The following is a 21637-nucleotide window of genomic DNA, read 5'->3' as shown; positions in this document are numbered from 1 at the left end:
GAAAGTGCCTACAGCTCCCAGTCAGACAGTGGTTTCCCTGTGCAGCCAATAGACAGACAGGAAGACTAGGTGAGCAAGAATGAGCCTCCTGTGGAAGGCTGTACCTTTCTCAGCTGCTTCTGGCTCTGCTGGGACTCAGCTCTGTCCTCCCCCTCTGCCTGGACCACTAGATTGCTCCGGTTTGAAGGTGACCACAAGTGACAGCCTTATTAAAATGAAAACCTCTAGGGTCCCCTGAGGGCTTCTCACCAGTTGACTTCTGGAGGGACTCAGCATGGAGTGGGGGTGGGGAGGGGCTCAGTGCAGGGAAGCAGGGAAGCCAGTTCTAACCCTTTCACATGCAGAAGACCAGCTTCCCTTTGAGGAAGCCAGGGGAAGAGCAGGATTAACTGGAAGCCTGAGAGAAAGACCCTGGGGCATGTGTTTCCTGTCCCTGAGCGTCTGGGGGGGGGGGGGGGGAAGGGGACACACAGCCTGAAACACAACCTTGCCTTGAGGAGGCAGCCTGTGGCCTAGCATGGGGAGAACCAGTCTTCCATCTCCTTCCCATCCAGACAGCTCTGGAGGGAGAGATCTGGATACAAACTTTGACACCACTTCTCCTTGCAAGTTTAAGTGGGCCTCTTTTTATATTCATGTATTCACCCAACAAACACCTCCTCAGACCCATAACCAGCACTATGTGAAACCCTACAAAATGAAAAAAACAACAGGACTCAATCTCCATCTTCCAAAAATGCAGTCTGTAGGGAAAGCCGGCATTTCACAGCTCCCCTTCAGCACACGTGCCCCACCTGTCAAATGGGGCTGATGCCTTCAGGCTTCCTTTAAGAATTAAGTTCTGTAAAGTAAATCAGCATCCAGTTTATGCCTGCTTGCTACAGTTAGGGTCCACGTTCTGGAGAAGCCTGCATGCCATTAGGAGGTGTGGAAACTTCTAGGAGATGTAGCCTGCCTAAGGGAAGCTGGGTTGTGAGAGTGTGCCCTTGAATAGGACACTGGAACCTCTGACCCTTCCTCTCCCCGTTTCACTGCCTGGCTACCTAGAAGAGAAAGGCCTCACTCTGTCATATGCTTGGGCTACCACATCCTGCCTCACCACAGTCAGAGCAGACAGAGCCAGCCAGCCATGCGCTGAAATCGCCAGAACTATGAACCAAATTAACCCCTCCTCGTTAGAAGGCGGCTGTCTTAAGCATTTTGTCATAGTGACAGAATTCTGACTAGCATGCTGATACATGAAAACTTTCTCTCTTTCTGCTTCTCTCGGCTCTAACTCTGCATCCTGTGTCATTGCCACCACATTGCACCAGGCACTGCCACACACCACGAGGGCCCAAGTCAGGTCCTGGTCAACAGTGCGACATCTTCTCTGACGGGGATTCTGGGAGGATAGAGTCTAAGTCCAAAGGATCCAGACCAGCCAGGGAGAAAGAACCCATCAAATGAAGATTGAAAATTCTGCCCACCTTGTCCCTTAAGGGTATGTGGATTCATCTGAGAATGTACCAGAAAGAACTGACCTTCTATGATCAGTTCTATATCTACTTGACGTAGACAGAAGTACCTGGTTGTGCAGAGAACAATCTAGACCCAGAATTAAGACTGTTGGATTCTTATCTCAAGCCTCCAAGGTCAAGTCTCAAAACAATTACCAAGTGGTGTTGGGCTTCAAAGCTCTCAGCCAATGTTCTGAGCCTGTGGATCCCAGTGTTTCCTCAAGTGCTAACATGTTCTGCAACTCACTAGAGATCCTTCAGGCCAGAACCTTCTTGATGGAGCTATTACAGAGACAGGAAGAGGAGGAAGGTGGCTCCTCCTTCCTTGCTAATATGCAAGCAAAGTGGGCAGGACTAAAGGACGGCTCAGCAGTCGCAGCTTCACACCCAGGCCCCACAGTCCCAGCGATGATGAAGATGCCTCAGCTTGGGTCTCCAACACAGATGGATTTCCAGAGGAACTAGAATCATCTGAATCCAGAACTCACAAATATCTAGTTTTAGGTTTAGGGAAATATAGTCATTTTTACCAGTCTGCTAAGCCAACCTTCTTTATTTAAAAAAGAACCTGACAATCAATAACCAATGTCAATCAATAAAGGAAGAGTTTATACCTAGGCAGTTTCATGATTTACCACCGTTCTCTCTGGTAAGAAGACAAGGCTAGTCCCCTGTGTGTTGTCTCTAGGTCTTTAAATAGATAAGTACTTTTTTAAAAAAATGCAAAATGCACCCTCCCAGTGCAAAGACTACATGCAGCTCTGGATTGTGAAGGATGTATATTAAAATTATATCCTACAACAAAACGCACATTTTGTAGAGGGAGAGGAAAGAAAAGATTAAATCGAATCTTCCTGACAATTGTCTTAAATCACACCTTCCTGGCTGTTGTTGAAATTATTCACCACATCACTTTGAGTTAAATCAAACTCACCCTGGCAGGAGATGGGCTGATGTCACTCCAAGTCAGTTTGGAGGTCGAGAAGAAAGGGAAACAGGCAGCTCCCATTTTCCCACCTCCACGGCAGTGGGAAAGGAGGCTCACCAGACGGGCAGCCTGACATTCTCCATAACTCTCCCACCAGCCCAGAGCATCGCCAACACCAGTCACCACCTGCTGCAAGGCCAAACAGCTTTTACCGGGCAAGGGCAAGAGCACACAGAATGGCAACTTGCTAGCTGGCAGGGGTGGGTTGCACCCAGATGCCCCTGAGCCAATCCTCTACCCATCTCCCCCAGCGCCGTATTTCTGGTGTTATTTGGTCTCCCTGGAATGTTAACACGACCCTCTCAGGCTTGACGGACCTAAGGTAACCCTAGTGAGTGGCACCCAAATGGAGCTGAAATCCCATACCCTCGGTGTTGAAGCCAGAAAACACATGCGTTCTTGGCTGATTGTTTTCTGTGTAAAACTCCAGGGAGGAAAGTGTGCAAATGAAGGGAAGAGATGCCGGGGAGATGACTCAGTCAGGAAAGTGTTCACCATAAAAACGTGAGGCCCTGAGGTCAGATCCTCAGCACAAAGATACAAAGCGAAGTATGGTAGAATACTTCTGTGGATCTCTGGAGATCACTGGCCAGTCGGCCTAACCAGACCCGTGAGCGCCATGTTTAGTGAGAACCCGTCTCAGAAACAAACACAATGGAGTGTAATTGAGAGAGACACTGGACATCGGCCTCACATCCACAGGCACACACACGACACATCCAGACACACACACGACACATCCAGACACACACACGACACATACAGACACACACACGACACATACACACACACACACGACACATACAGACACACACACGACACATACAGGCACACACAAGACTCATACAGGCACACACACAACATATACAGACACACACAACACATACAGACACACACAAGACTCATACAGGCACACACAAGACTCATACAGACACACACACACTCTGAACGTATTCACATACTCCTCTTTCTTTCTCTTTCTCTCTCCCTCTCTTCCCTTCCACACACACAAAGGGAGGAGGGAGAGGAAAGGAAGGTAGGAACAGAGAGTACAGAGCAGCTTCCCACATGCACGTCACCCCTAGCGGGCAGGGCCAGGCGCGTTCCTGCACCTTGATAAGCAGAGCAGTCATACCATGGCGAAGGAACAATCACCTTTATTCATGCACTTGGAAAAACCAAGGCATAGGCAGTGAAGAAACTTGCCGGGGTCACCCGACCCATCAGAGGCGAGGTCAATTTTCAGACCCCTTGCACAGTCCTTTTCCACCCTGCTGAGTGACAGGGGTTCCTTCTTCGAAGGAAGAGTTGTCTGAGTTACTGAGCAACCCTCTCCGTACCTTGCCTACTCTCTCCCTCTAATCCCCTTGTGCTTCGAATCCCAGATCCTCTATGAAGCCTAGGCAGATGCCTCGCTCTTCTAGAATATTCCACGCTAAACACCCCTGATGAGAGTTCACGGCAAAGGATGTTGTTTTATCATCTCGACTTGGTACTGTGCTTTTCAAAGAAAAGAACTGTGTGGGACAGATCTCACCATCACCCACCACCATGGGTACAGTGCCCTGGCTGCAGAGGCAGGCTCGTGTTTCTTAGGAAACAGCCAGAAAACAGCCAAAATGGATGCCTTCCCAGATGTGCTCCTTCCCTTAGCCCCTCCAGTGGCTCCTAGTTCTAGGGCGTTTCTTCCTCAGTGGTCTTTGAGGTTGCACAGCCAGCTCCCCACCCAGCCAGCCCGTCCTCATGCCCCATGCCTTCTCCTACCGTCACCTTACTGTGGCATTCTGGCTATGCCATTTCTGTGCAAGCAGACCAAGCATATCCCTGCCACATGGCTGTTTCCCTGTTTTCTGTTTCCACTGGACCCGTTCTTCCCTTGGATGTGCACATGGCTCACATCTCACCTTCTGCAAGAGCGTGCTTAGAGGAGAGCCATTGCCACCACATTCGATGGCAACATCTTCCTATGTGGTCGTCTGCTCCACTGACATGTCCTCACCACTTCCTAGGTGCTTACTGAATGCTGCTGAATGAGAAAGACAAGAATCTGAGCATGTCACCTAAAGAAGACTAGTCCATGCCAGGACATTATTGCACTTACAGTCAAATAAGAATAATAAGAACTTGGGTGTGCACCCATGATTTTTCCCACCTAGCTGTGACTGTTCATCTGTTCCCATCCCCAAACCCCAATAAAGATGCTGGCCTTGAGGCCAGTCTCCCATGCCTGTTCTACATGGTATATGGCTCTAGTCCTTCCATTAGCAGAAACTCCACGGTAGGTCCAGCCATGTTTTCTAGCACCTTTGTGGCCATCGATACCATCTAATGGTTTTCTGCCAGATCCCAAGCCTTAAAAAAAAAAGCCAAAATGAAGGCATGGTTTGAATGAGTGCAAGACACTGTCTAGACTAAGTCTTTTCGCAAGAGAAAGAAAAAAGCACCTCGAGGGCCTCTCTCACCTTCAGAGAGCTGAGTCTGGAGGGCTCCCAGCTAGTTCACCCCTACATGCTCAGGAAAGGAGGGCATCATTGGGTCACTCGGGAGCCCAGCTCGGACCCTCAGCAGTCACAAGGCCTCACCTTCCCCCTCCTGCCAAGTCATGTGCAGCCCTTTAGCACAGAGAAAGTCACAATCCTCTTATGTCTTAATTAGCATCCTTGGAGCACAGAGCAAGAGAGGCCCCGGGCCCTTTGCTGTGAGGCTTAAAGGAGTCAGAGGTCTCATCTTCAAGAGCTGATTGCCCTCTCGGACAAATTAAGTACAACCATTGAGCCTTGATTTCCTCATCTGTAAAATGGTGCAATGACCCCACGGGCTTCCTTAAAGATTCAAACAAGGAGGCAGTCAGTAAGCATTTGATGCAGACCTTGAGGGATCCTCGAGCTTCTTCTCTCCCAGGATTCTCCAGCAGTCCGGACCTGCTTGCATTGGCATTCTCCACTGGATCCATTTCAATTTCTGACTCATTGGCCAAAGTCTTTTCTATTTACGTTTCATTGTGTTTCTCTTCTAATCTGAATCCCTGGGTTCTCCTAAGATCAAGGTCTGGTCCAGATGTGCAGCTGGAAGTTCTGACTCCTGTAAATTCTCCTCCACATCTTTGCGTGTATATGCACGCACACGTGTGTGTATGTATGTATGTATGTATGTACATGTGTGTAGGTTAGAGATCAACCTTGGATATCACTCCTCAGGTGCTGTCCACCTTTCTTTGCGAGATAGGCAGGGTCTCTCACTGGCCTGGAGCTCACCAAGCAGGCTATACTGACTGACCAGTGAGCCCTAGGAGGACCCACCTGTCTCCCCCCAGCACTAGGATTACATGCACACACCACAAGAACTGGCTTTCACGCAGGCTCTGGTGACTGAACACATGTCCTCATGCTTGCAAGGCACCTTACTGACTGAGCTGTCTCCTGGCTTCTCCACACCCTCCTTTAGAAACTCAAGTAATCAAACTGGGGGACCAGCTTATCATTAAAATGAAACAGACACTGAAGACACCAGAATGTTGAAAGACACTCCTCCAATGCCAAGGACAGGCAGGCACGTCTGAAGCAGCCTCCTGTTCCTCCCCCACTCCCTTGCTCACTCTTCTCCATCAGAGAAAGGCAGTGGTTAGTCAGACAAAGCCTGACCAGCCGCTAAAATCCTCTGAGGTAGGAACCACATAATCGTCAAGCATTTGAGCTGCAATAAAGAGACATGAGACAACTCTACCCTGGAATGCCAACTGCAGACCAGCTGAGTGAATCTGCAACAGAAGATCAAAAAGGATCTTCCATGTGGATAGCAGAAAATGTCACCGAGCAAACAGGAGAGATCAGTTCAGCAAAGAAACGGAGCCACACCTGCAGGTCTACAGTGAGATTTTTGCTTGCGTTGACTTCCCAGCACATAACTCGCCAGATTATTAATACAGACTCCTATTGTTTGGGGCAAATAAACAGCTGTTGGTGTTTTGTGCCCAAACCACTCTATTAGGGCTTTCCTCTACTGAAACTGTCTCTTCCTTTCCAAATCCTGAGAGGCGCAGACAGCTGAAATCAGAGTAACAAAGCAAAAAGAAAAACAAGGCGGGGGAGGCAGTCTGTGTGGACAGGGCTTCTGGGACCTTCAACATCTCCCTGTAAATCTCAAAGTCAGAAATAGAGAGCAGGGATACAGGGTCGTCGGAATGGCTGGTTTTGCCCTGGTGTTGGGAACACATCACTGAGGACATTCACCCACGTTCACCCAGGGCTGGAGGTTTCCTTGCACTCAGGAAGTCACCCTAGTAAACAGGATTGTGTCAATACACAGGAAAGCACTCAGCAAGCATACCTGGCACACCATAGGTGGCAGAAACTCATGGGTGGGACTTGGGTGCAGATGGAACATGGCTTTCCCTACAAGGACAAATTTCCTGGGGGCCCCTACAGATAGGGGACTCTTCACTCACACTTGTAAGGCCTCTCCTTCTACACCGCCCCACTCACTTCAGGATTTGACACAAGGATAAACTAAGCCACTGGTTGGCAAACTCCTGTCGTTCTCTTACTTGACCCATGACCTCTGAGCTTACCCTCACAGCGTCTGCTAAAATCATCTCCTCTTTCTCTGCTTTTGAAGCATCCTTCTTATTCTGTAAACACCATAAATCTTGGGGACAGCCACCCTTCTTGGCTCTACCAGCCATCAGCTCTGTGACCTTGGATAAACTATTTCTATTAGGCAATCTTCAATTGCTATCACAGACAATCTGAAGCTGGATAACATATATAAGAAAAAGAAAAGTTGGTTCTGAAAGTCCAAAGTCAGGTCTCATGGGTTCAGCCTTTGGGGCTTTCAGATACCACACAAAATAGGCAAAATCATCACAGTAGGAACAGTTGGAGGGAGAGAGCAGTTCTACAGAGAGGCAGAAAGCGAGAGGCTCGCTCATATTTCCAAGTATGTGTCTCTTGGGAACTAACTGGGTTCTAAAAGAACTGCATGACTCTCTTCCGAAGGTGGTGATGTCAATGATCTAATCACCTCCCACCAGGCTCTACCTCTCAAATGGCTTCCAACCCACCACACTGGGGACCAAGATTCCAATGCACAAATATCGGGAAGACACTCAAGTCCTTCCCAGACCAGGAACTCTCCAGGGCTCAGGTTCATCACCTCTGGAATCATATCTCTCTGGGATATTGAGACCAAAGGAACCAGAAGCCCCTCCCCTAGAATTACTCTCCTTTTAAATAAGGACAGTAACAAAATGATCCCACAGGGACAGTGCCTGCCCAGGTTCTAGCCCAGGATTTTCTACCCAGTTAGTCTTCAATTCCATAGAAGCTTGTTGCCATTCAAATAAATCAAAGGTTCTAATTTGTCACTTCAAATTTCTCTTTAGGGCTGAAGAGACAGCTCAGTTAGCAAAAATACTGTTTTGAAATCACAAGACCTGAATTCAATCCCTAGAACTTGTGTAAAAGTGTCAGGCATGGAGGTGCATCCTTGTAATTTCTGTGCTGGGGAGGCAGAGAAAGGCTCACCTGAAGCTCACTCCTCAGACAGCTGACTTGGTGAGCTCCAGGCAACTGGGAGACTGTCTCAAAACAGAAGATATGCAGCACCCAAACAATGACATCTGAGGTTGTCTTCTGGCCTCCACATATGTGCACACGCACACGCGCGCGCACACATACACACACACACAGATGCACGCGCACACACAGAGGCACACACATGTATTTGTGCACATACATGCACAAAATCTCTCTTTAGCGTTCTCACTCTTATTCATTGGTCCAAACAGTTTTGTCCTGTTCTCCTAAACTCCCAGATGCCATCGGCGTGATGCGTATTACCCCAATCTTCAAACCCTGTCTTGGCCAAGGTCACTGAAATATCTTTCCATGCCTCTGGAATCTCAATGGCTATTAACTCAAAGTCTCCTGAGGACAGAAATGTTTGGACAAGTCAGGTGTGGAAACCAAACTAAGAAGCCAAGATTCTTAAGGTTCCATCCTCCGCATGCCTTCTCAGGATGAGCCACTTTGAGACTTGAACTTGGGACACTGGTAGGAGGAAAGAATTCATGCAAGAGCTGGTACAAACCTCACCGTTTCCCACTGTCTTTACCTGACCTGTGGTGGAACAGCTCAGAGGCCACTTCTCTGGACCTTCCCTATATCGTCCTTCCGTGAGCTTCTGAAGGATAGTGGCAATAGAATGTGGCCCAGCTAATTGAGCCGGCTGGCCTGTGTGTCACCTCGGCTATGGCTTCATTCAGGAACGCTTTCAATAGCTCACTGGAATTAGATATTCAGCTGTTTCAACTTGCACCATTAAGAACAGCTTCATCTTTTAAAGCAAACTCACCAAGCTGAAGCTGAGCACTGGGCAATGGAGGAGAACCCCAAAGTCACACACACAGCAGTGGTCCAGCGACCACTGAATCTTCAGCCATAACTATATAGCCAGAAAAGCCACAAAAACAGTAAGATTCACATAACCGGGACTTCTTCCTCTGAAAGTTCCAGTTGGCTGTACTCAGCAGAGTCCATAAAGAGTGTACAGACCCACGGAGAAGGTTCCAGAACAGCTGTTGCTCACAGTCACTAACACAACAAACCTGACTTGGGAACAGTTGTGAGATAATTTGCTATTAACAATAACCTAAGTAGCAAAGCTTAGGAATGATTAACTTTAACTCCACAAATTAAAGAGATTCCAAGGTTAACACACTCCCCAGCATACTAATGTGCTTCACTGTGTAGGAAAGAAAGGGTGGGGCGACCATGGTGCACTGTCAGGACGTGCCTAATGCTGGCACTGCCCTGAGTGAGTGCATTGCATGTGCAGGCATGTGTGCAAAGAAATAGGAATGTGGGGAATCCTGACATGCAGCCTTGCATCGCAAGACGTAGCTGCGTGTGACTGAAGACAGAGTGAGGTTTGAGAAGACAACATGTATGTACTTTGGAATAATCAAGTCCCTGCCAAATTGAGGCTTAGCGTAGAAAGATGGCCTGCCATTCACGGAATATGACAGCCACCTGCAGCCCCAGTTCTCTGATTCTGGCTCTATGTATAACTATTCCTGACATTTATAGACATCTAGGGCGACTGAGACAGTTTGTCAGATAAAGGAGCTTGCTGGGAAATCAGACGACCTGAGTTCAATCTCCAGGATCCACACAGTGGAAGGAGAGAAGCAATTCCTATAAATTGTTCTCTGACTCCACGTGCACAGCACAGTATACCCATGCCCATAGACCTGCATACCCATGCCCACAGCCCTATCTCTCCCCAAAGCCCACAAGGCTGCTCTCCGGCTCTATTTGTCCCCATACTCAGTAGGGTATCTCTTCAAAGCCTTCAGATGGCATCCCTTCAGTGTGCTTGGCCAGAGGAAAGCACGTCTCTCCAGACACCTGGATAAAACCCAACGAAAGAAAATGGGCAAGAAACCCAGAGAGACCCTGACACTCACAGCCACACATCAGCGCCTCCGGCTTCTCAAACAAGTGAGGTGAGAAGCCTACAGAACAGCAACAGAGGCTCTCCAAGAGCTTGTGTGTGCGGCTTCAAATCCCACAAACATATCTGGAAAATCTAAGCTAGCTTCAGTGGCTGGCACTGCCCTTTAAGGCCCTCACAAGCTGGATTGTGGCTCGCTTTTGATTCTAAATTCTCCTTGAGATTTGCTACCAAACTGCTTATCAAGGGCAAATAGCGATTTATGTCAAGTGAGCAGGAAAGAATGTGGAATTCATTTATTTTGCAGTCTGTCCACTGCTGGCTAAAGAGGAAAAGTCCTTGGCCCTAGTGAGAAGCTGTATTCCTTGGCAAGGTCCTTCTGCTCCATAAACATGTGGTCCTGGGCTATTAACAAAAGCAATTAGGCTCAACCCTGAGCCCTGCTGCTGACACCCTCAAGGCTTCAGAGTCTGTTACGGACAGAATTTTTGAACCAAAGCTCATTCCCAAAATTAGAGAGCTTTGCTGCAGCAATGACAGCTTTTTCCCTCAAACAAGCTCCCAGCAGACGCGCGCTCTCCTGGTAACAAAGGCTGCCAGTTGAGGAGCAGAGACGGACACCGGCAAGCTACAGATGTTCACACCTAAGACTTCTGGTTCTCCGGTACCCCCGCCATCAGCCCGATGCTGCGGATCTGAGACACCCTAATATGCACACGATTTGCCTGATAACCTGATAAGCTTGAGGAGACAGCACAACCAATCATCCGATCCTCCACAGTTGGGATGAGGAGAAAGGACAGTGGACTTAGCAATGAGTCACACACAGAAACTCATTTCCGTTGTGTCCGGGAGGACAGATACAGCGTGTGAGGTATCTCAGTGTCACCCGGACTTGCTTACTCTTGCAGATGCCCCCAGCTACCATCATCCCTCACAGAAATGCAGCTGTCAGACTTCTCTTTCTCTCCCGTGTGGTTTTCAGCATGCTCTCTAAGAAGCCCAACCTTAGCCAGCTGGTAGTCACGCTCGCCTTTAATCCCAGCACTCGGGAGGCAGAGGCAGGCTGATCTCTGTAAGATCGAGGCCAGCCTGGTCTACAGAGTGAGTTCTAGGACAGCCAAGGCTACACAACGAGACCCTGTCTTGAAAGAAGAAGAAAGAGAAGGAAAAAAGGAGGAAGAGGAGGAGCAGGAGCAGCAGGAGGAGGAGGAGGAACCTTTAAGAACTGAAGTAATGTAATAAGCACTACATACAAACCATAAGGAAAAACTGTCGTGGAGGACACTCGGGATTACTGAGGGCTGGCAATGACATTTGACCCTGTTACTATTCATAAGGTCCCAAAGTAAACCTGGAAGTTTGCAACTCCTCTGACCTAGGACATCTATTTAAATCAAAAATTAGGGGTTGGGTTAAATGAGGACCTGAGCTTCCGCTGTAGTATCCATGTAAAGCTGGGCATGGTGGTACACATATATAACCCCAATACTGGAGACTCTCTGGCCAGCCAGTCTAGGCAAAACAGCAAACTCCAGCTTCATTGAGAGACCGTGTCTCAAAGTACGTAGTGAGCAATTAAGGAAGATTCTTTGTGCCAGCCTTCAGCTTCCCCTCGCACACCCAGATGATCATCCCTGCACAGCTGCAAGCACAACACACACAGCAAACTCAAAATAAATTCAAAAATAAAAATAAAACAATATTTACAATATGTGTAATAGAGTCATCGTGCCCACCTTACTAAGTTATTAAGAAATCTATGAAAATATGTAAAATACACAAATCACCAACACTGAGCCTCCCAGAGAAAACTTATTGCCGCAAGACAAAACACACAGAGGGGTTCAGGCAGGGCCCTAAGTTCTACCATAACCAAAGGAGCAGAAATCAAAAGACTCAACTGTCTTCACAGCAATTCCACTTGCCCAGAAAATGCAGAACGGTAACACCAAATGCCAGCCCTCCGTGACCCCAGGACAGTACTGCATTGTCGGGGGCTGTGTGGACTGGCTTGCCTTTTGAAAAATAATATTTCATAAAAATGTTCATCCTCTGTCACCAGTAATCTTACTTCTTCAAATACATCTTTGAGAACAATTCAAAGGGAAAAATAGGTGAGGCAAAGACATTCATTTTTTTCCTGAGTGTATCCATTTCCGAACAAATGTCCAATATTAGAGTCAAATGAAAAATGGTGCATTGGTGGTGGAATACTATATAATCATTTAAAGTATTGGGGGACCTTTTCTTTTTAGATTTTATTTTATTAACATTTTTAAATTTATTTTACATACTGACAATTTCCCCTCCCTCCTTTCCTCCTATTCCCCGTCTCATTTTCACCTCTCCCCCTCCCCCTCCACTCCTTCTCTGTCTCCATTCAGAAAGGGGCAGGCCTCCCTTGAACAATGTATGGCCCATCAAGTTGAGGTAGGACCGAGCTCCTCCTGCATCAAGTCTGGGCAAGGTAATCCAGCATAGGGAACAGGTTCCCAAAAGCCAGCTAAGCTCCAGTGACAGGTCCTGACCTCACTGCTAGGAGTCTCAGCTGGACTCATCCTTGTGGATTCCTGGGAGTTTCCCTGACACCAGGTTTCTCCCTAAGTCCGAAATGCTTCCTCCATCAAGATGTCTCTTTTTGTTTCTCTCCCTCCATCCTGCTGCGCCCCAGCCCACCCAACCAGCTCCCTCAAGTTCCCATTCCTTCATCCCTCCTACCCCACTCCCAGTTTACTCAGGAGATCTCTTCTGTTTCCCCTTCCCAGGGAAATCTGTGTATCTCTCTTTGAGCCCTGCTGCCGGTTATCCTGTCCCTCATTCCTAATATCCACTTATGAGTGAGTACATACCACGCTTGTCTTTCTGGGTCTGGGTTACCTCATTCAGAATGACTTTTTCTAGTTCCATCCATTTGCCTGGAAATTTCATGAGGTCATTGGTTTTTTTTTTTGTTTTTTACAGCTGAGTAATACTCCATTATGTAAATGTACCACATTTTCCTTATCCATTCTTCAATTGAGGGCCATCTAGGTTGTTTCCAAGTTCTGGCTATTACAAATAATTCTGCTATGGGCATAGTTGACCAATTTTCCTTGTGATATGATTGAGCATCCTTTGGATACATGCCCAAGATGGGCATAGCTGGGTCTTGAGGTAAATTGATAGGGGATGTTTTCTTAAGCAATCCTCCAATCCACTCTGCAAATCTGCATGCTTCCTATTTCCCCTGTGAAACATTCCCATGATGCCCTTGTTCCTGTGTGGGCTTCCCTCTAGTGAGTTGTACCAACCTCTAACAGTGGAGTTCCATGCTTTCCTCCCGTGCACTAGATTCGTTCCCAAGCATAGAAATACTACTGGGATTTGTTGCTGCAACTGCTTAATTTAATTACATGCTATGTAAACCCATGAAGACTACTAAAAAGAAGCAAGAAGTGATTTCTACAAAAATTAATGCCAAAACTTGAGACTAGGCAGTCACTTAAAAAGTCATATTATAGGTTAGCAAAATAATTCCAAAAGATCAGGCCAAAAAAAATCATAAAAATATTAGGCACTTTGAGATTGCCTCCCAGTACCTCTCAGTCCCTAGGGGATTTTAAAGAATATGGGAGAAACCTGACTTTATCAATTGGATGTGACGATGCTGGGACGGGAGTGGACTATGCACAGCAGACAGCAGAGCATCTAATAGCAGACCCACTCAAGGACAGCATTTTTACTGACAGCATCAAAGGCTATTAATGGCTGTACATTTTTAAATAACAGTAAAAACATTTACTGTGTTTGCAATATTCTTCCCTCTTCCTCTGATGTTTGAGCTCATTGACTCTCTTGGCAACAGGAATTCTATTGTCCTTAAAAAAAACAAGTGTGAACCAGGAGCATCCCAGCTTCCCATGGTCTCCAGTAACTCCACCCAGTCCCTGCCCGAGCAACTTGAGGCACCTCAGACTGCCATGAGAAAAAGGTCAAAAGAATAAACTACGTAGCAAACAGAGAGAAAAATGATCCATTAAAAAAAAAAAGGAGGGCCAAAGAAAGAAGGCAGAAGGAGATAGATAGATAGATAGATAGATAGATAGATAGATAGATAGATAGATAGATAGACAGACAGACAGACAGATAGATAGATAGAAAACAACACTGTCTCATGATATGTGTAGTCAAGTGGATGAATCCAAAAGGGGGCTTATGATTATAAAATAACTCCTGGGGTAGAATGAAGCCTGGGAAGTTTCATACATTCTTAAATTATTCCTTAAACACTGGCACATTCTTAACAGATTCAAAAAGATACCAACCAAAAGAGAAAAAAAGAGAAAGAAAGGGGGAGATAGAGAGAGAGAGAGAGAGAGAGAGAGAGAGAGAGAGAGAGAGAGAGAGAAAGCCATTTTTGTTTGTGCTTGACCTGCAATCAAACATGAACCAGGACTGGAATGGCTCAGCTGGCAGAGTGCTTACCTAGCATGGACAACCCCGAGTTTGATGCCCAGCACCATATAAACTGGGAATTACAGGCATGCACCTGTAATCCCAGCTCTGGGAGGTGGAGAGAAGAGAATTCAAGGTTCTCTTTGCTACTTAGCAAGTTTCAGGCCAGCTTCCCAGTGTGTTTGGGACTAGCCTGGACTGTATGAGATACCATCTCAGGAAGAAGAAGAGAAAGGAGATGAGGAGGAGAAAGAGGAATTTCTCTTTCCAAGTTCTCTCACACTTGGGCTCCCACTAACATCTGTCCATCTGACCATCTCAAACAAGCCATAAGGTCCTGAGTTGGCCTGAACTAGGAACTTCTTGGTGTTTCCACCCTAATAGGATATTTATTTTAAAATCTGAAGTTAACCACCCTGGCATTTAACATCTACTTGGTTAAAAAAAAAATAATGTTCAAAAAAATACAATTTACATTCCCAAGAGATTCACACACACCATCTAATTAAATCATTCAATCAGAAAACAAATTAAAATGAAATATCACTGCAGTCCCCAAGAGGAAGATCAACTTTTCAGTCATGACTAGAACAGAGCTCTCGGGTGCCGCTCCAAAGCCTCTTCTAATTGCAAGTTCTCAGAACATCCTGCCGAACACTCGGTGACATTTGCAACTTCCTGGGCAGCTTTCATTCCAAAGAGAAGAGGCCTGGGCGGCACTCGGAAGCAAAGCTTGTCCTTTGGAAACTGGCAGTGCCCACACTCATAACTAACTAGGATGCTGGGCATCGGTGCAGGGCAGTCATTTATCCATCCAGACTGTCTCTCTCCCACCCGGCAGGAACTGCCCAAAGAGTCCTCAAGCATCAGTTAAGGGAATATGACCTCTGCCTTCTTTGGGAAACCAACCCGAACCCAGATCTGCCGTAGTATGTCAATGGAAAGCATCTCCCTGTGGGAAGACTACTGACTGCATCATCCCTCCAACATCCTCAGATGGCCTTTCACTAGGACACATCCATTCCCACCATTGTCCCCCCCGTACCAGGATAGCACTTTTCCCTGTGAGCCTCTGGCCCTCTTGGCAAGCAGTGTATTATGCAGTTAAGAACACAGACTGGCACCTGCCTAGCCTACATAACCAACAGCCAAATAAACACTAAAAATAACCTGTGTATAGTGGCACTCCTCTGTGATGCTGATGAGATGGAAGGATCATAAGTTCAAAGCCAACCTTCCACAGCTACATATTAAGACCTCTTCTCACAGCAAAACAAAACAGAGGCCCTGAAGCCACTATCTGAGTTCAAATCTCTGAGCTACTGTGTAACCGAGTGTAACCCCGGACGAGTGGGTCAAACAACCTCTCCAGACCTCAGTTTCCACATCTGTAAGATGAAGCTAATACCAACAAGGCTCTGAGGTTCTACAAACCTCAGAAAGTTCTGCAAACGGGGTACAGCGTACAACCGGCCCCACAGAGTTCAGGGCTTTTCTTGTTATCGGCTCTGCCGCCCCCATCCTCAGCTCTGTGATGGATTATCCAAAAAGGCTCTTCTGACGTAAAACTTAGACAGCAGATCTACGGAAACAGCCCAGATCCTGAAGGGCAGGAAGGATCTCACAGACTCACAGGTCTGACCTTTGGGCCCTAAATCTAGGTACAGAGACTGCTCTGGAGCCCTGAGGGGAGGAGTTGTCAACACTGCCACAGCACAAGCAAGCGGCTAGCCCGCCATCTGTCTGCTTCACAAGTCACCGTGGGTAGTGGCTTTGGTCTTGTCATCTCCCACTGCCCACAGACACCTGAACTTACGCACAGAAAAGGATTCTTTTTCTTAAAGCCCGTCTCCCCCAACTTATCAGGTAAACATCGAGAAGTTCAAAGGTTTTCATGTGGAGCCTTGTGAATCTTATGACATGGTCCACATTCAACATAACAGGGGGCCGCCCAGTGCCGAGCTCATGGGTTCGTGAAATCCTTGAAATCATTCCTGAAGCAGCCCCTTGCTCATTTCTTCCCTAACTAGATAGAAAAGGGCATGAGAATCATTTTGAACACATACGCACAGAGAATTTGTGAATGAAAATCTCTTCGAATATGTGTACAAATTGGAAGTGTCAGAACAAGGCACAGCCTTGAGTTCATCTCCCAGAACATATCAAGGCTGCATTTCTATGGCTGACTAATGTCGATTCTGACCCAAGAGATGGACGTCAACAAGTAAGAAATGGCAGCAACAGGCACTATGGCTCAGTTTCGTCTGTCAAGTTCAGTGCCTGGGTAAGGCTGGGGTGGATCTGAAGAAAGAGCAGTCAAAGGTCCCTCTTCTAGGGGGTCCTCAAAGTCAAGTGCTTGCTTTTGTCAGTTTGGAAGCCCAGCCTTTCTGCCCTCACCTGAACTTGGGGAAACCTTCCCAGGGAAGGAGCCCATCTCGCCACGTGAGAGGTACACCAGATCAGAAAGCAGTCCTTGGCAAACAGCTCAGAGCAGGCAGCCTGCAGCTCAGATACTGCCAGGGTCTACCAGATACCCAGGTGCCTGTCAGGTTTACAGGTAAACTAGTTGGGCCCTGCTGTTAAGAGGCTCTCTTATCTAGGCAAGCAGGGGCCACCCGAAGAGGACAGGGAGAATCCAGATTGCCAGAGTGAGCACACCTTACTCAGGTGCCCTGAGCTCCACCACTTTCCTTTGTCACTCACACAGCCTGGGGCACAACAGGACCGTCCTTTATATACCACCCCCGCTTTGAACCTGGCCTAAAGACACCCACCCACTGCAGTCTTGAATTTCAGACCCGCCTCCTGTGGGTTTGTCTACTCTGCCATGGCTGATTCCTGGGCCAACTAGAGTAGCTGCTTTACAAATTGGTCCTCACTGGGACCCAGAAAGCTCCGGCAGAAAGCCGCAGCCTGAGTGGGTTTTCTCGGTCCTGAACCACTTCAGTGGACGAAGCTTCTTCCTGGGGTTGACACCTGCTCATAGAGAAGGATCCTGGATCTGCGGTTGTGCTTTATAGCTAAGGACAGTTTTCTACTCAAGATGCCCCCTGCAGTCCCAGCGCTATTGGGGCTGAAGCCCAGCCTGGGGCCGATACTGTAGCGATGTAATCCTTCTAGTCTGTTTGTTCTGAAGCTTGCAGCAGCTTAAAGCCCAGTAAGGATCACGCAGGGCGTCTTTCCTGTACCTTACAGCGGCCAAATGAGCTCTTTTGCTCTTGTACTCTCTTGGATACACAAACATCTACAGTCGATCACACTCCTGGACTAGTGTATGATCCTGCGATCCCGGAAAGAAACAGCCTGGAGTCACAGGCACATTTGGACACGTGCAGTGCATAACGCGTCCCCACACCGACAGCAAGCTGCGCGCACGCTCACACACACGCACACACACACACACACACACACACAAAACACACGCGTATGCATACACACACTGACCAAGGAAGACTTGCAGGGCGTCAGATACAGAAGATCCAGGACACCAGTCCTTGCAGTCCCTTCAACCATGCAGCTTCCACCCTAAAGCCCTCCCTGCAGTCACTGGCCTGATACGCATTGGCCTCTGTGCCTCAATGCACCCCACAAGCAAAGCACTGGGCACTCCCTGACCGTGCGCGTGGCTCAAGTTTCCCAGGGTGCCGGTACCTTGAATGTGCTGTTTGATGACATTCTCCAAGTGGTCCAGCCGTTCGATAATTTTCAGGGTGTCCCCTTTATCTTCCTCAAGCTTCTTGTCGGGCGCTGGCTCCTGCCCCCGCACATACACGCTGGCGATGTAGTTGGTAACCCAGCCCACGTACAGCAGGCAGATGATGTTGGTCATACCGCTCAGGATCACGCAAGTGGACACCAAAGTTTTGGTCTTCCTGGTACACACCATTCTGGGGTCCCTCCTCCATATAGAGCTCCCAGGGCCCCTCCTTGCTGCGCGCCCCAAACTCCCCCGCGCTCACACCCCTTGGCACTCCTGGAGCCTCTAGGGCACCAGCATCTAAGTCTTGAGGCTCTCCAAAGGCGGGTCGCCTGGCAGTGCGAGCCGCGGTGCCCAAGTTTGCAGCTCCCGCCGCTGGCCACCCTGAGAAAGAGCTCCACAAAGGAAACGAGGTGGGTTTGTTTGTTGTTGTTGGGTTTGTTTGTTTTTTACCCCCAATTCAAAATCCCCGAGCTTTTCCCTAGGCGGTCACGGGTGGTCGGCAGTGGAGCGATGCGACCTGCAGTTCTGGGAAACTTTGTCACTGCCAGGGCCCGCTGCCGCGCTGCTTCCCATATCCAGCGCCCGCTGCCTAGGAGATGCCACCAGCCCGCGGTTGCTCGCTGCTCGGGAGAACCGAGGCTGTGGCAGCGACCCAAGGAGTGAAGCTGCACGGCCCGGCCCCCTCCGAGCGACAAGCACCGCCACCAATCGCGCTCCGGCTCTGGAGAGGGGCCGGGGCTGGGCGGCTGCGGACCAACGAGTAGGGGCCAGGGGGCGGAGCCCCGCCCCGTGCCCCACCTGCTGGCTACCAGCTCTTGTCCCGGAGGCGCCGGAGCTTCCGAGGATCTCAGACCACCGGGACCGACTCCTGCAGGCCAGGAACTGCCAGTCTGGGTCCAGGCCTGCAGATTCCACCCGTAGGGGAATTCCGGCTATCTTGCCCGAAGGATCCCAAGCTTGGGGGCAAGGTGGGAGGGGGGGCGGTAATTACAATGCTCCTGTCCCCCTCACCGACTTCAGCTGAGAGGATTCTGCTGCTTTCTAACCTAAAAACAGACTCCTCACTCACGCCCCCCCTCTTTTGTAATCGAGATGCAGATTATAGAAGTGGCCAGGCCTTACAATGTCCACTCCTTCTGATTCACTTGCGCCTCCACCCTGGCCCCTGCCCTCTGCTGGTCTCCAGGGTTTCACCAAAGGCCTCCTGGAAATCGCTAGGAGAGGCACTAGTGAACTGTGAAAATGTCTCTAAGCCATCGCTGCTCCCAAGGTTCTTTAAGTCTACACAGTCCCTATGACATGGTGACGTCCTGCAAACCTGTACTGCTTATGAAGCCCACCATAGCCCACGCACAGGGAAACCTTATATGTAGTGATGGTGCAGAAGGCTACAATTCTCCATGACCTGTATAGTTCCCACACCTGTAGTCCTCGCGGCTACGGGGAGGGCAGCAGAGCCTTGCTGGAGAGAACTGGAACTCACAGCAAAAGATCCACTGTGCTTCTTAGGGGGGCAAGTGCTCCTTCTATCATAGCGTCTTAAAAGACTCAGTTCTCAGAATTCTTTAAACAAAGTCTTTCGAAAACCGATTTCCTTCCGTTCTCTCCAAGTTGCCTTCTGGCTGGGGGGAAAGAAGCTTGAAGAGGCCCTCTGTGAGCCAGCACTCCAAAGAGCCAAAGTGATCCACCATGTGGCTCTCTTGCCAGGCTTCTGAATGCAAACACCTTGGTCTATAAAAGAGGAAGGCAAAGACCAAACATGTTACGGCCCTTTAATACTACAGACAACAGTTGCCCAAAGATGCTGAGAAAGTGGAAGACCTCCAAGGATCTGAGAGGAATTCTCTCCTCCCCCAGCTGGAAAACAGGTGAGGGCTGGAGTAGAGAAAGGAGACCGGAGTGTATGTTTGGGTCACATTTGGTTTCTAAGAAATACCATCTGCTGGCTACACAGACAAGAGAGAAAGGACATCTCTCGTTCTCTACTCACAGAAGAAGGGTCTAGGCTGCCTCTGGGTGGCCTGGTCTTCCAAACAATGGCTTTGAGCACAACTGGTGGCTAAAATGTAATCCTGGATCCCACAGGAGCCCTGGAAGTTCAGCTCTCACAAGATCTTCCTAATGGGTACCAGATTACACCTGGGGGAGACGAGACCCGTTGTGTATGTTCTTATTGGCAAAGCTCCAAGACAAAGAGGTAGAGGGGCATCAGGCAAGAAACAGTGTGGAAAGTGTGACTTGAGATTTTGTACAGCTGATCCTCTAAGATAGTGTGACCACAAAGAGTGCAAAAAGCAAACACAATTAATCAATCAATCAATCAATAAATCAAACAACAACCCAAGATGGAAGAGAATGAAGAATGGTCTCTGGTCTCTAAAAAGCCACTAGTTGCCAGTAGCCACCGAGCTCCTCGTTTTAATTCTTGCTCCACTGTGTTTTTTGTTTGTTGGTTGGTTGTTTTGTTGTTGCTTTGGCTTTTTGTTTGTTTGTTTGTTTGTTTGTTTGTTTTTTGGAGACAGGGTTTCTCTATGTAGTCCTGGAACTGGCTCTGTAGACCAGTCTGGCCTCAAAACTCAGAGATCCTCCTGCCTCCTGAGCACTGGAATTAAAGGCGTGTGCCACCACGGCTCACTTATTCCACTATGAATCCATTACATGAGCTTGAGCAAGGTTCTAAACCCCAGCAGGACCATTTCCCTCGTGGATCAAACGTAACAACACCTTCTTGCTTATGATTATTAAATAAGAGCACAAAGCACAGGGCTTAGATGGGACAGGACACAGAGTGGATGCTCAGGCTCACGTGGACATCCTTCCAGGACGTGCTTCCTCCTTCCCCAGGTCTAAGAACACCACCTTACTGTTTAGCAAACCTACTGACCACTATCAGTTCTTCTCCACTCCTGGAAGCTACAGGTTCCAAGGCTGTGGGCAGCAAGGAAGGGCTTCGTGCCTTCACTAGCTAAGTTCCACCTCATTGACTTTCTACCCATAATGTCTGTCTTCACCATCAGCCGCTCAGCAATCATCACAGGCTGCTGGTAGGATTTTCCAGAAGGGAGGTTTATTTCCTGCAGGTCTGGTTACCCCAAGAGCCCTCAGGCTCCAACTCGAGATCCCAAAGCCTTGGTTAGAAATGAGGGAAAGGGGAGAGGTGTTCTGTAGACCTTCCTAGCCACCCTCCGCAGAACCAGGAGGCCAGAGGGCCTAGCAAAGCCCTTTATAAACAGTTCTTAGGCAGAGAGTCCTATCTTTAGGCCTCAGTTCAATTGTGTTCAACCCAACAGGAACTCACTAAGTTCCTGAACTTTTGTGGAATGACCAGTTGCCTGGGACACTTGCCCAGTTCGATCTAGACCTGTGACTTCAAAGTATGTTCCACAGTCTCAATAGGGGCCTCTTTTGTGAGCATGGAAATCTTCTCATTTGAGGAGGTTTGTGACTCTCTCTGTCTCTCATCTAACCCTCAAGTGTCTCCCCACTTTGCCTTTTAACAAATCCTGCCTAGGAGTTCATTATCAGGCCTCTTGACGCTTATCAGAACAGAAGAATTCCTCA

At 48.4% G+C, this 21637-nt stretch overlaps 1 protein-coding gene across 3 annotated transcripts in view; it reads right to left on the bottom strand.

The window, feature by feature from the left end:
- The window catches only part of Galnt18 (polypeptide N-acetylgalactosaminyltransferase 18), a 305496-nt gene extending 286762 nt beyond the window's left edge, over positions 1-18734 (bottom strand). For 2 of the 3 annotated variants that reach the window (XM_085692904.2, XM_087908562.1), the window contains exon 1: positions 18028-18734. In XM_085692904.2, coding sequence (XP_085549030.1) covers positions 18028-18262 — 235 coding nt within the window. In that variant the 5' untranslated portion in view covers positions 18263-18734. The remainder of the gene's footprint in view (positions 1-18027) is intronic. The other variant, XM_087908561.1, reaches the window with a different exon arrangement.
- Positions 18735-21637: the final 2903 nt, after the last annotated feature.

This window comes from Myodes glareolus, chromosome 7, assembly GCF_982192425.1.
Source record: "Myodes glareolus chromosome 7, mMyoGla1.1, whole genome shotgun sequence".
NCBI classification, from domain to species: domain Eukaryota; kingdom Metazoa; phylum Chordata; class Mammalia; order Rodentia; family Cricetidae; genus Myodes; species Myodes glareolus.
This window is presented reverse-complemented; position numbering and strand designations above follow the sequence as displayed.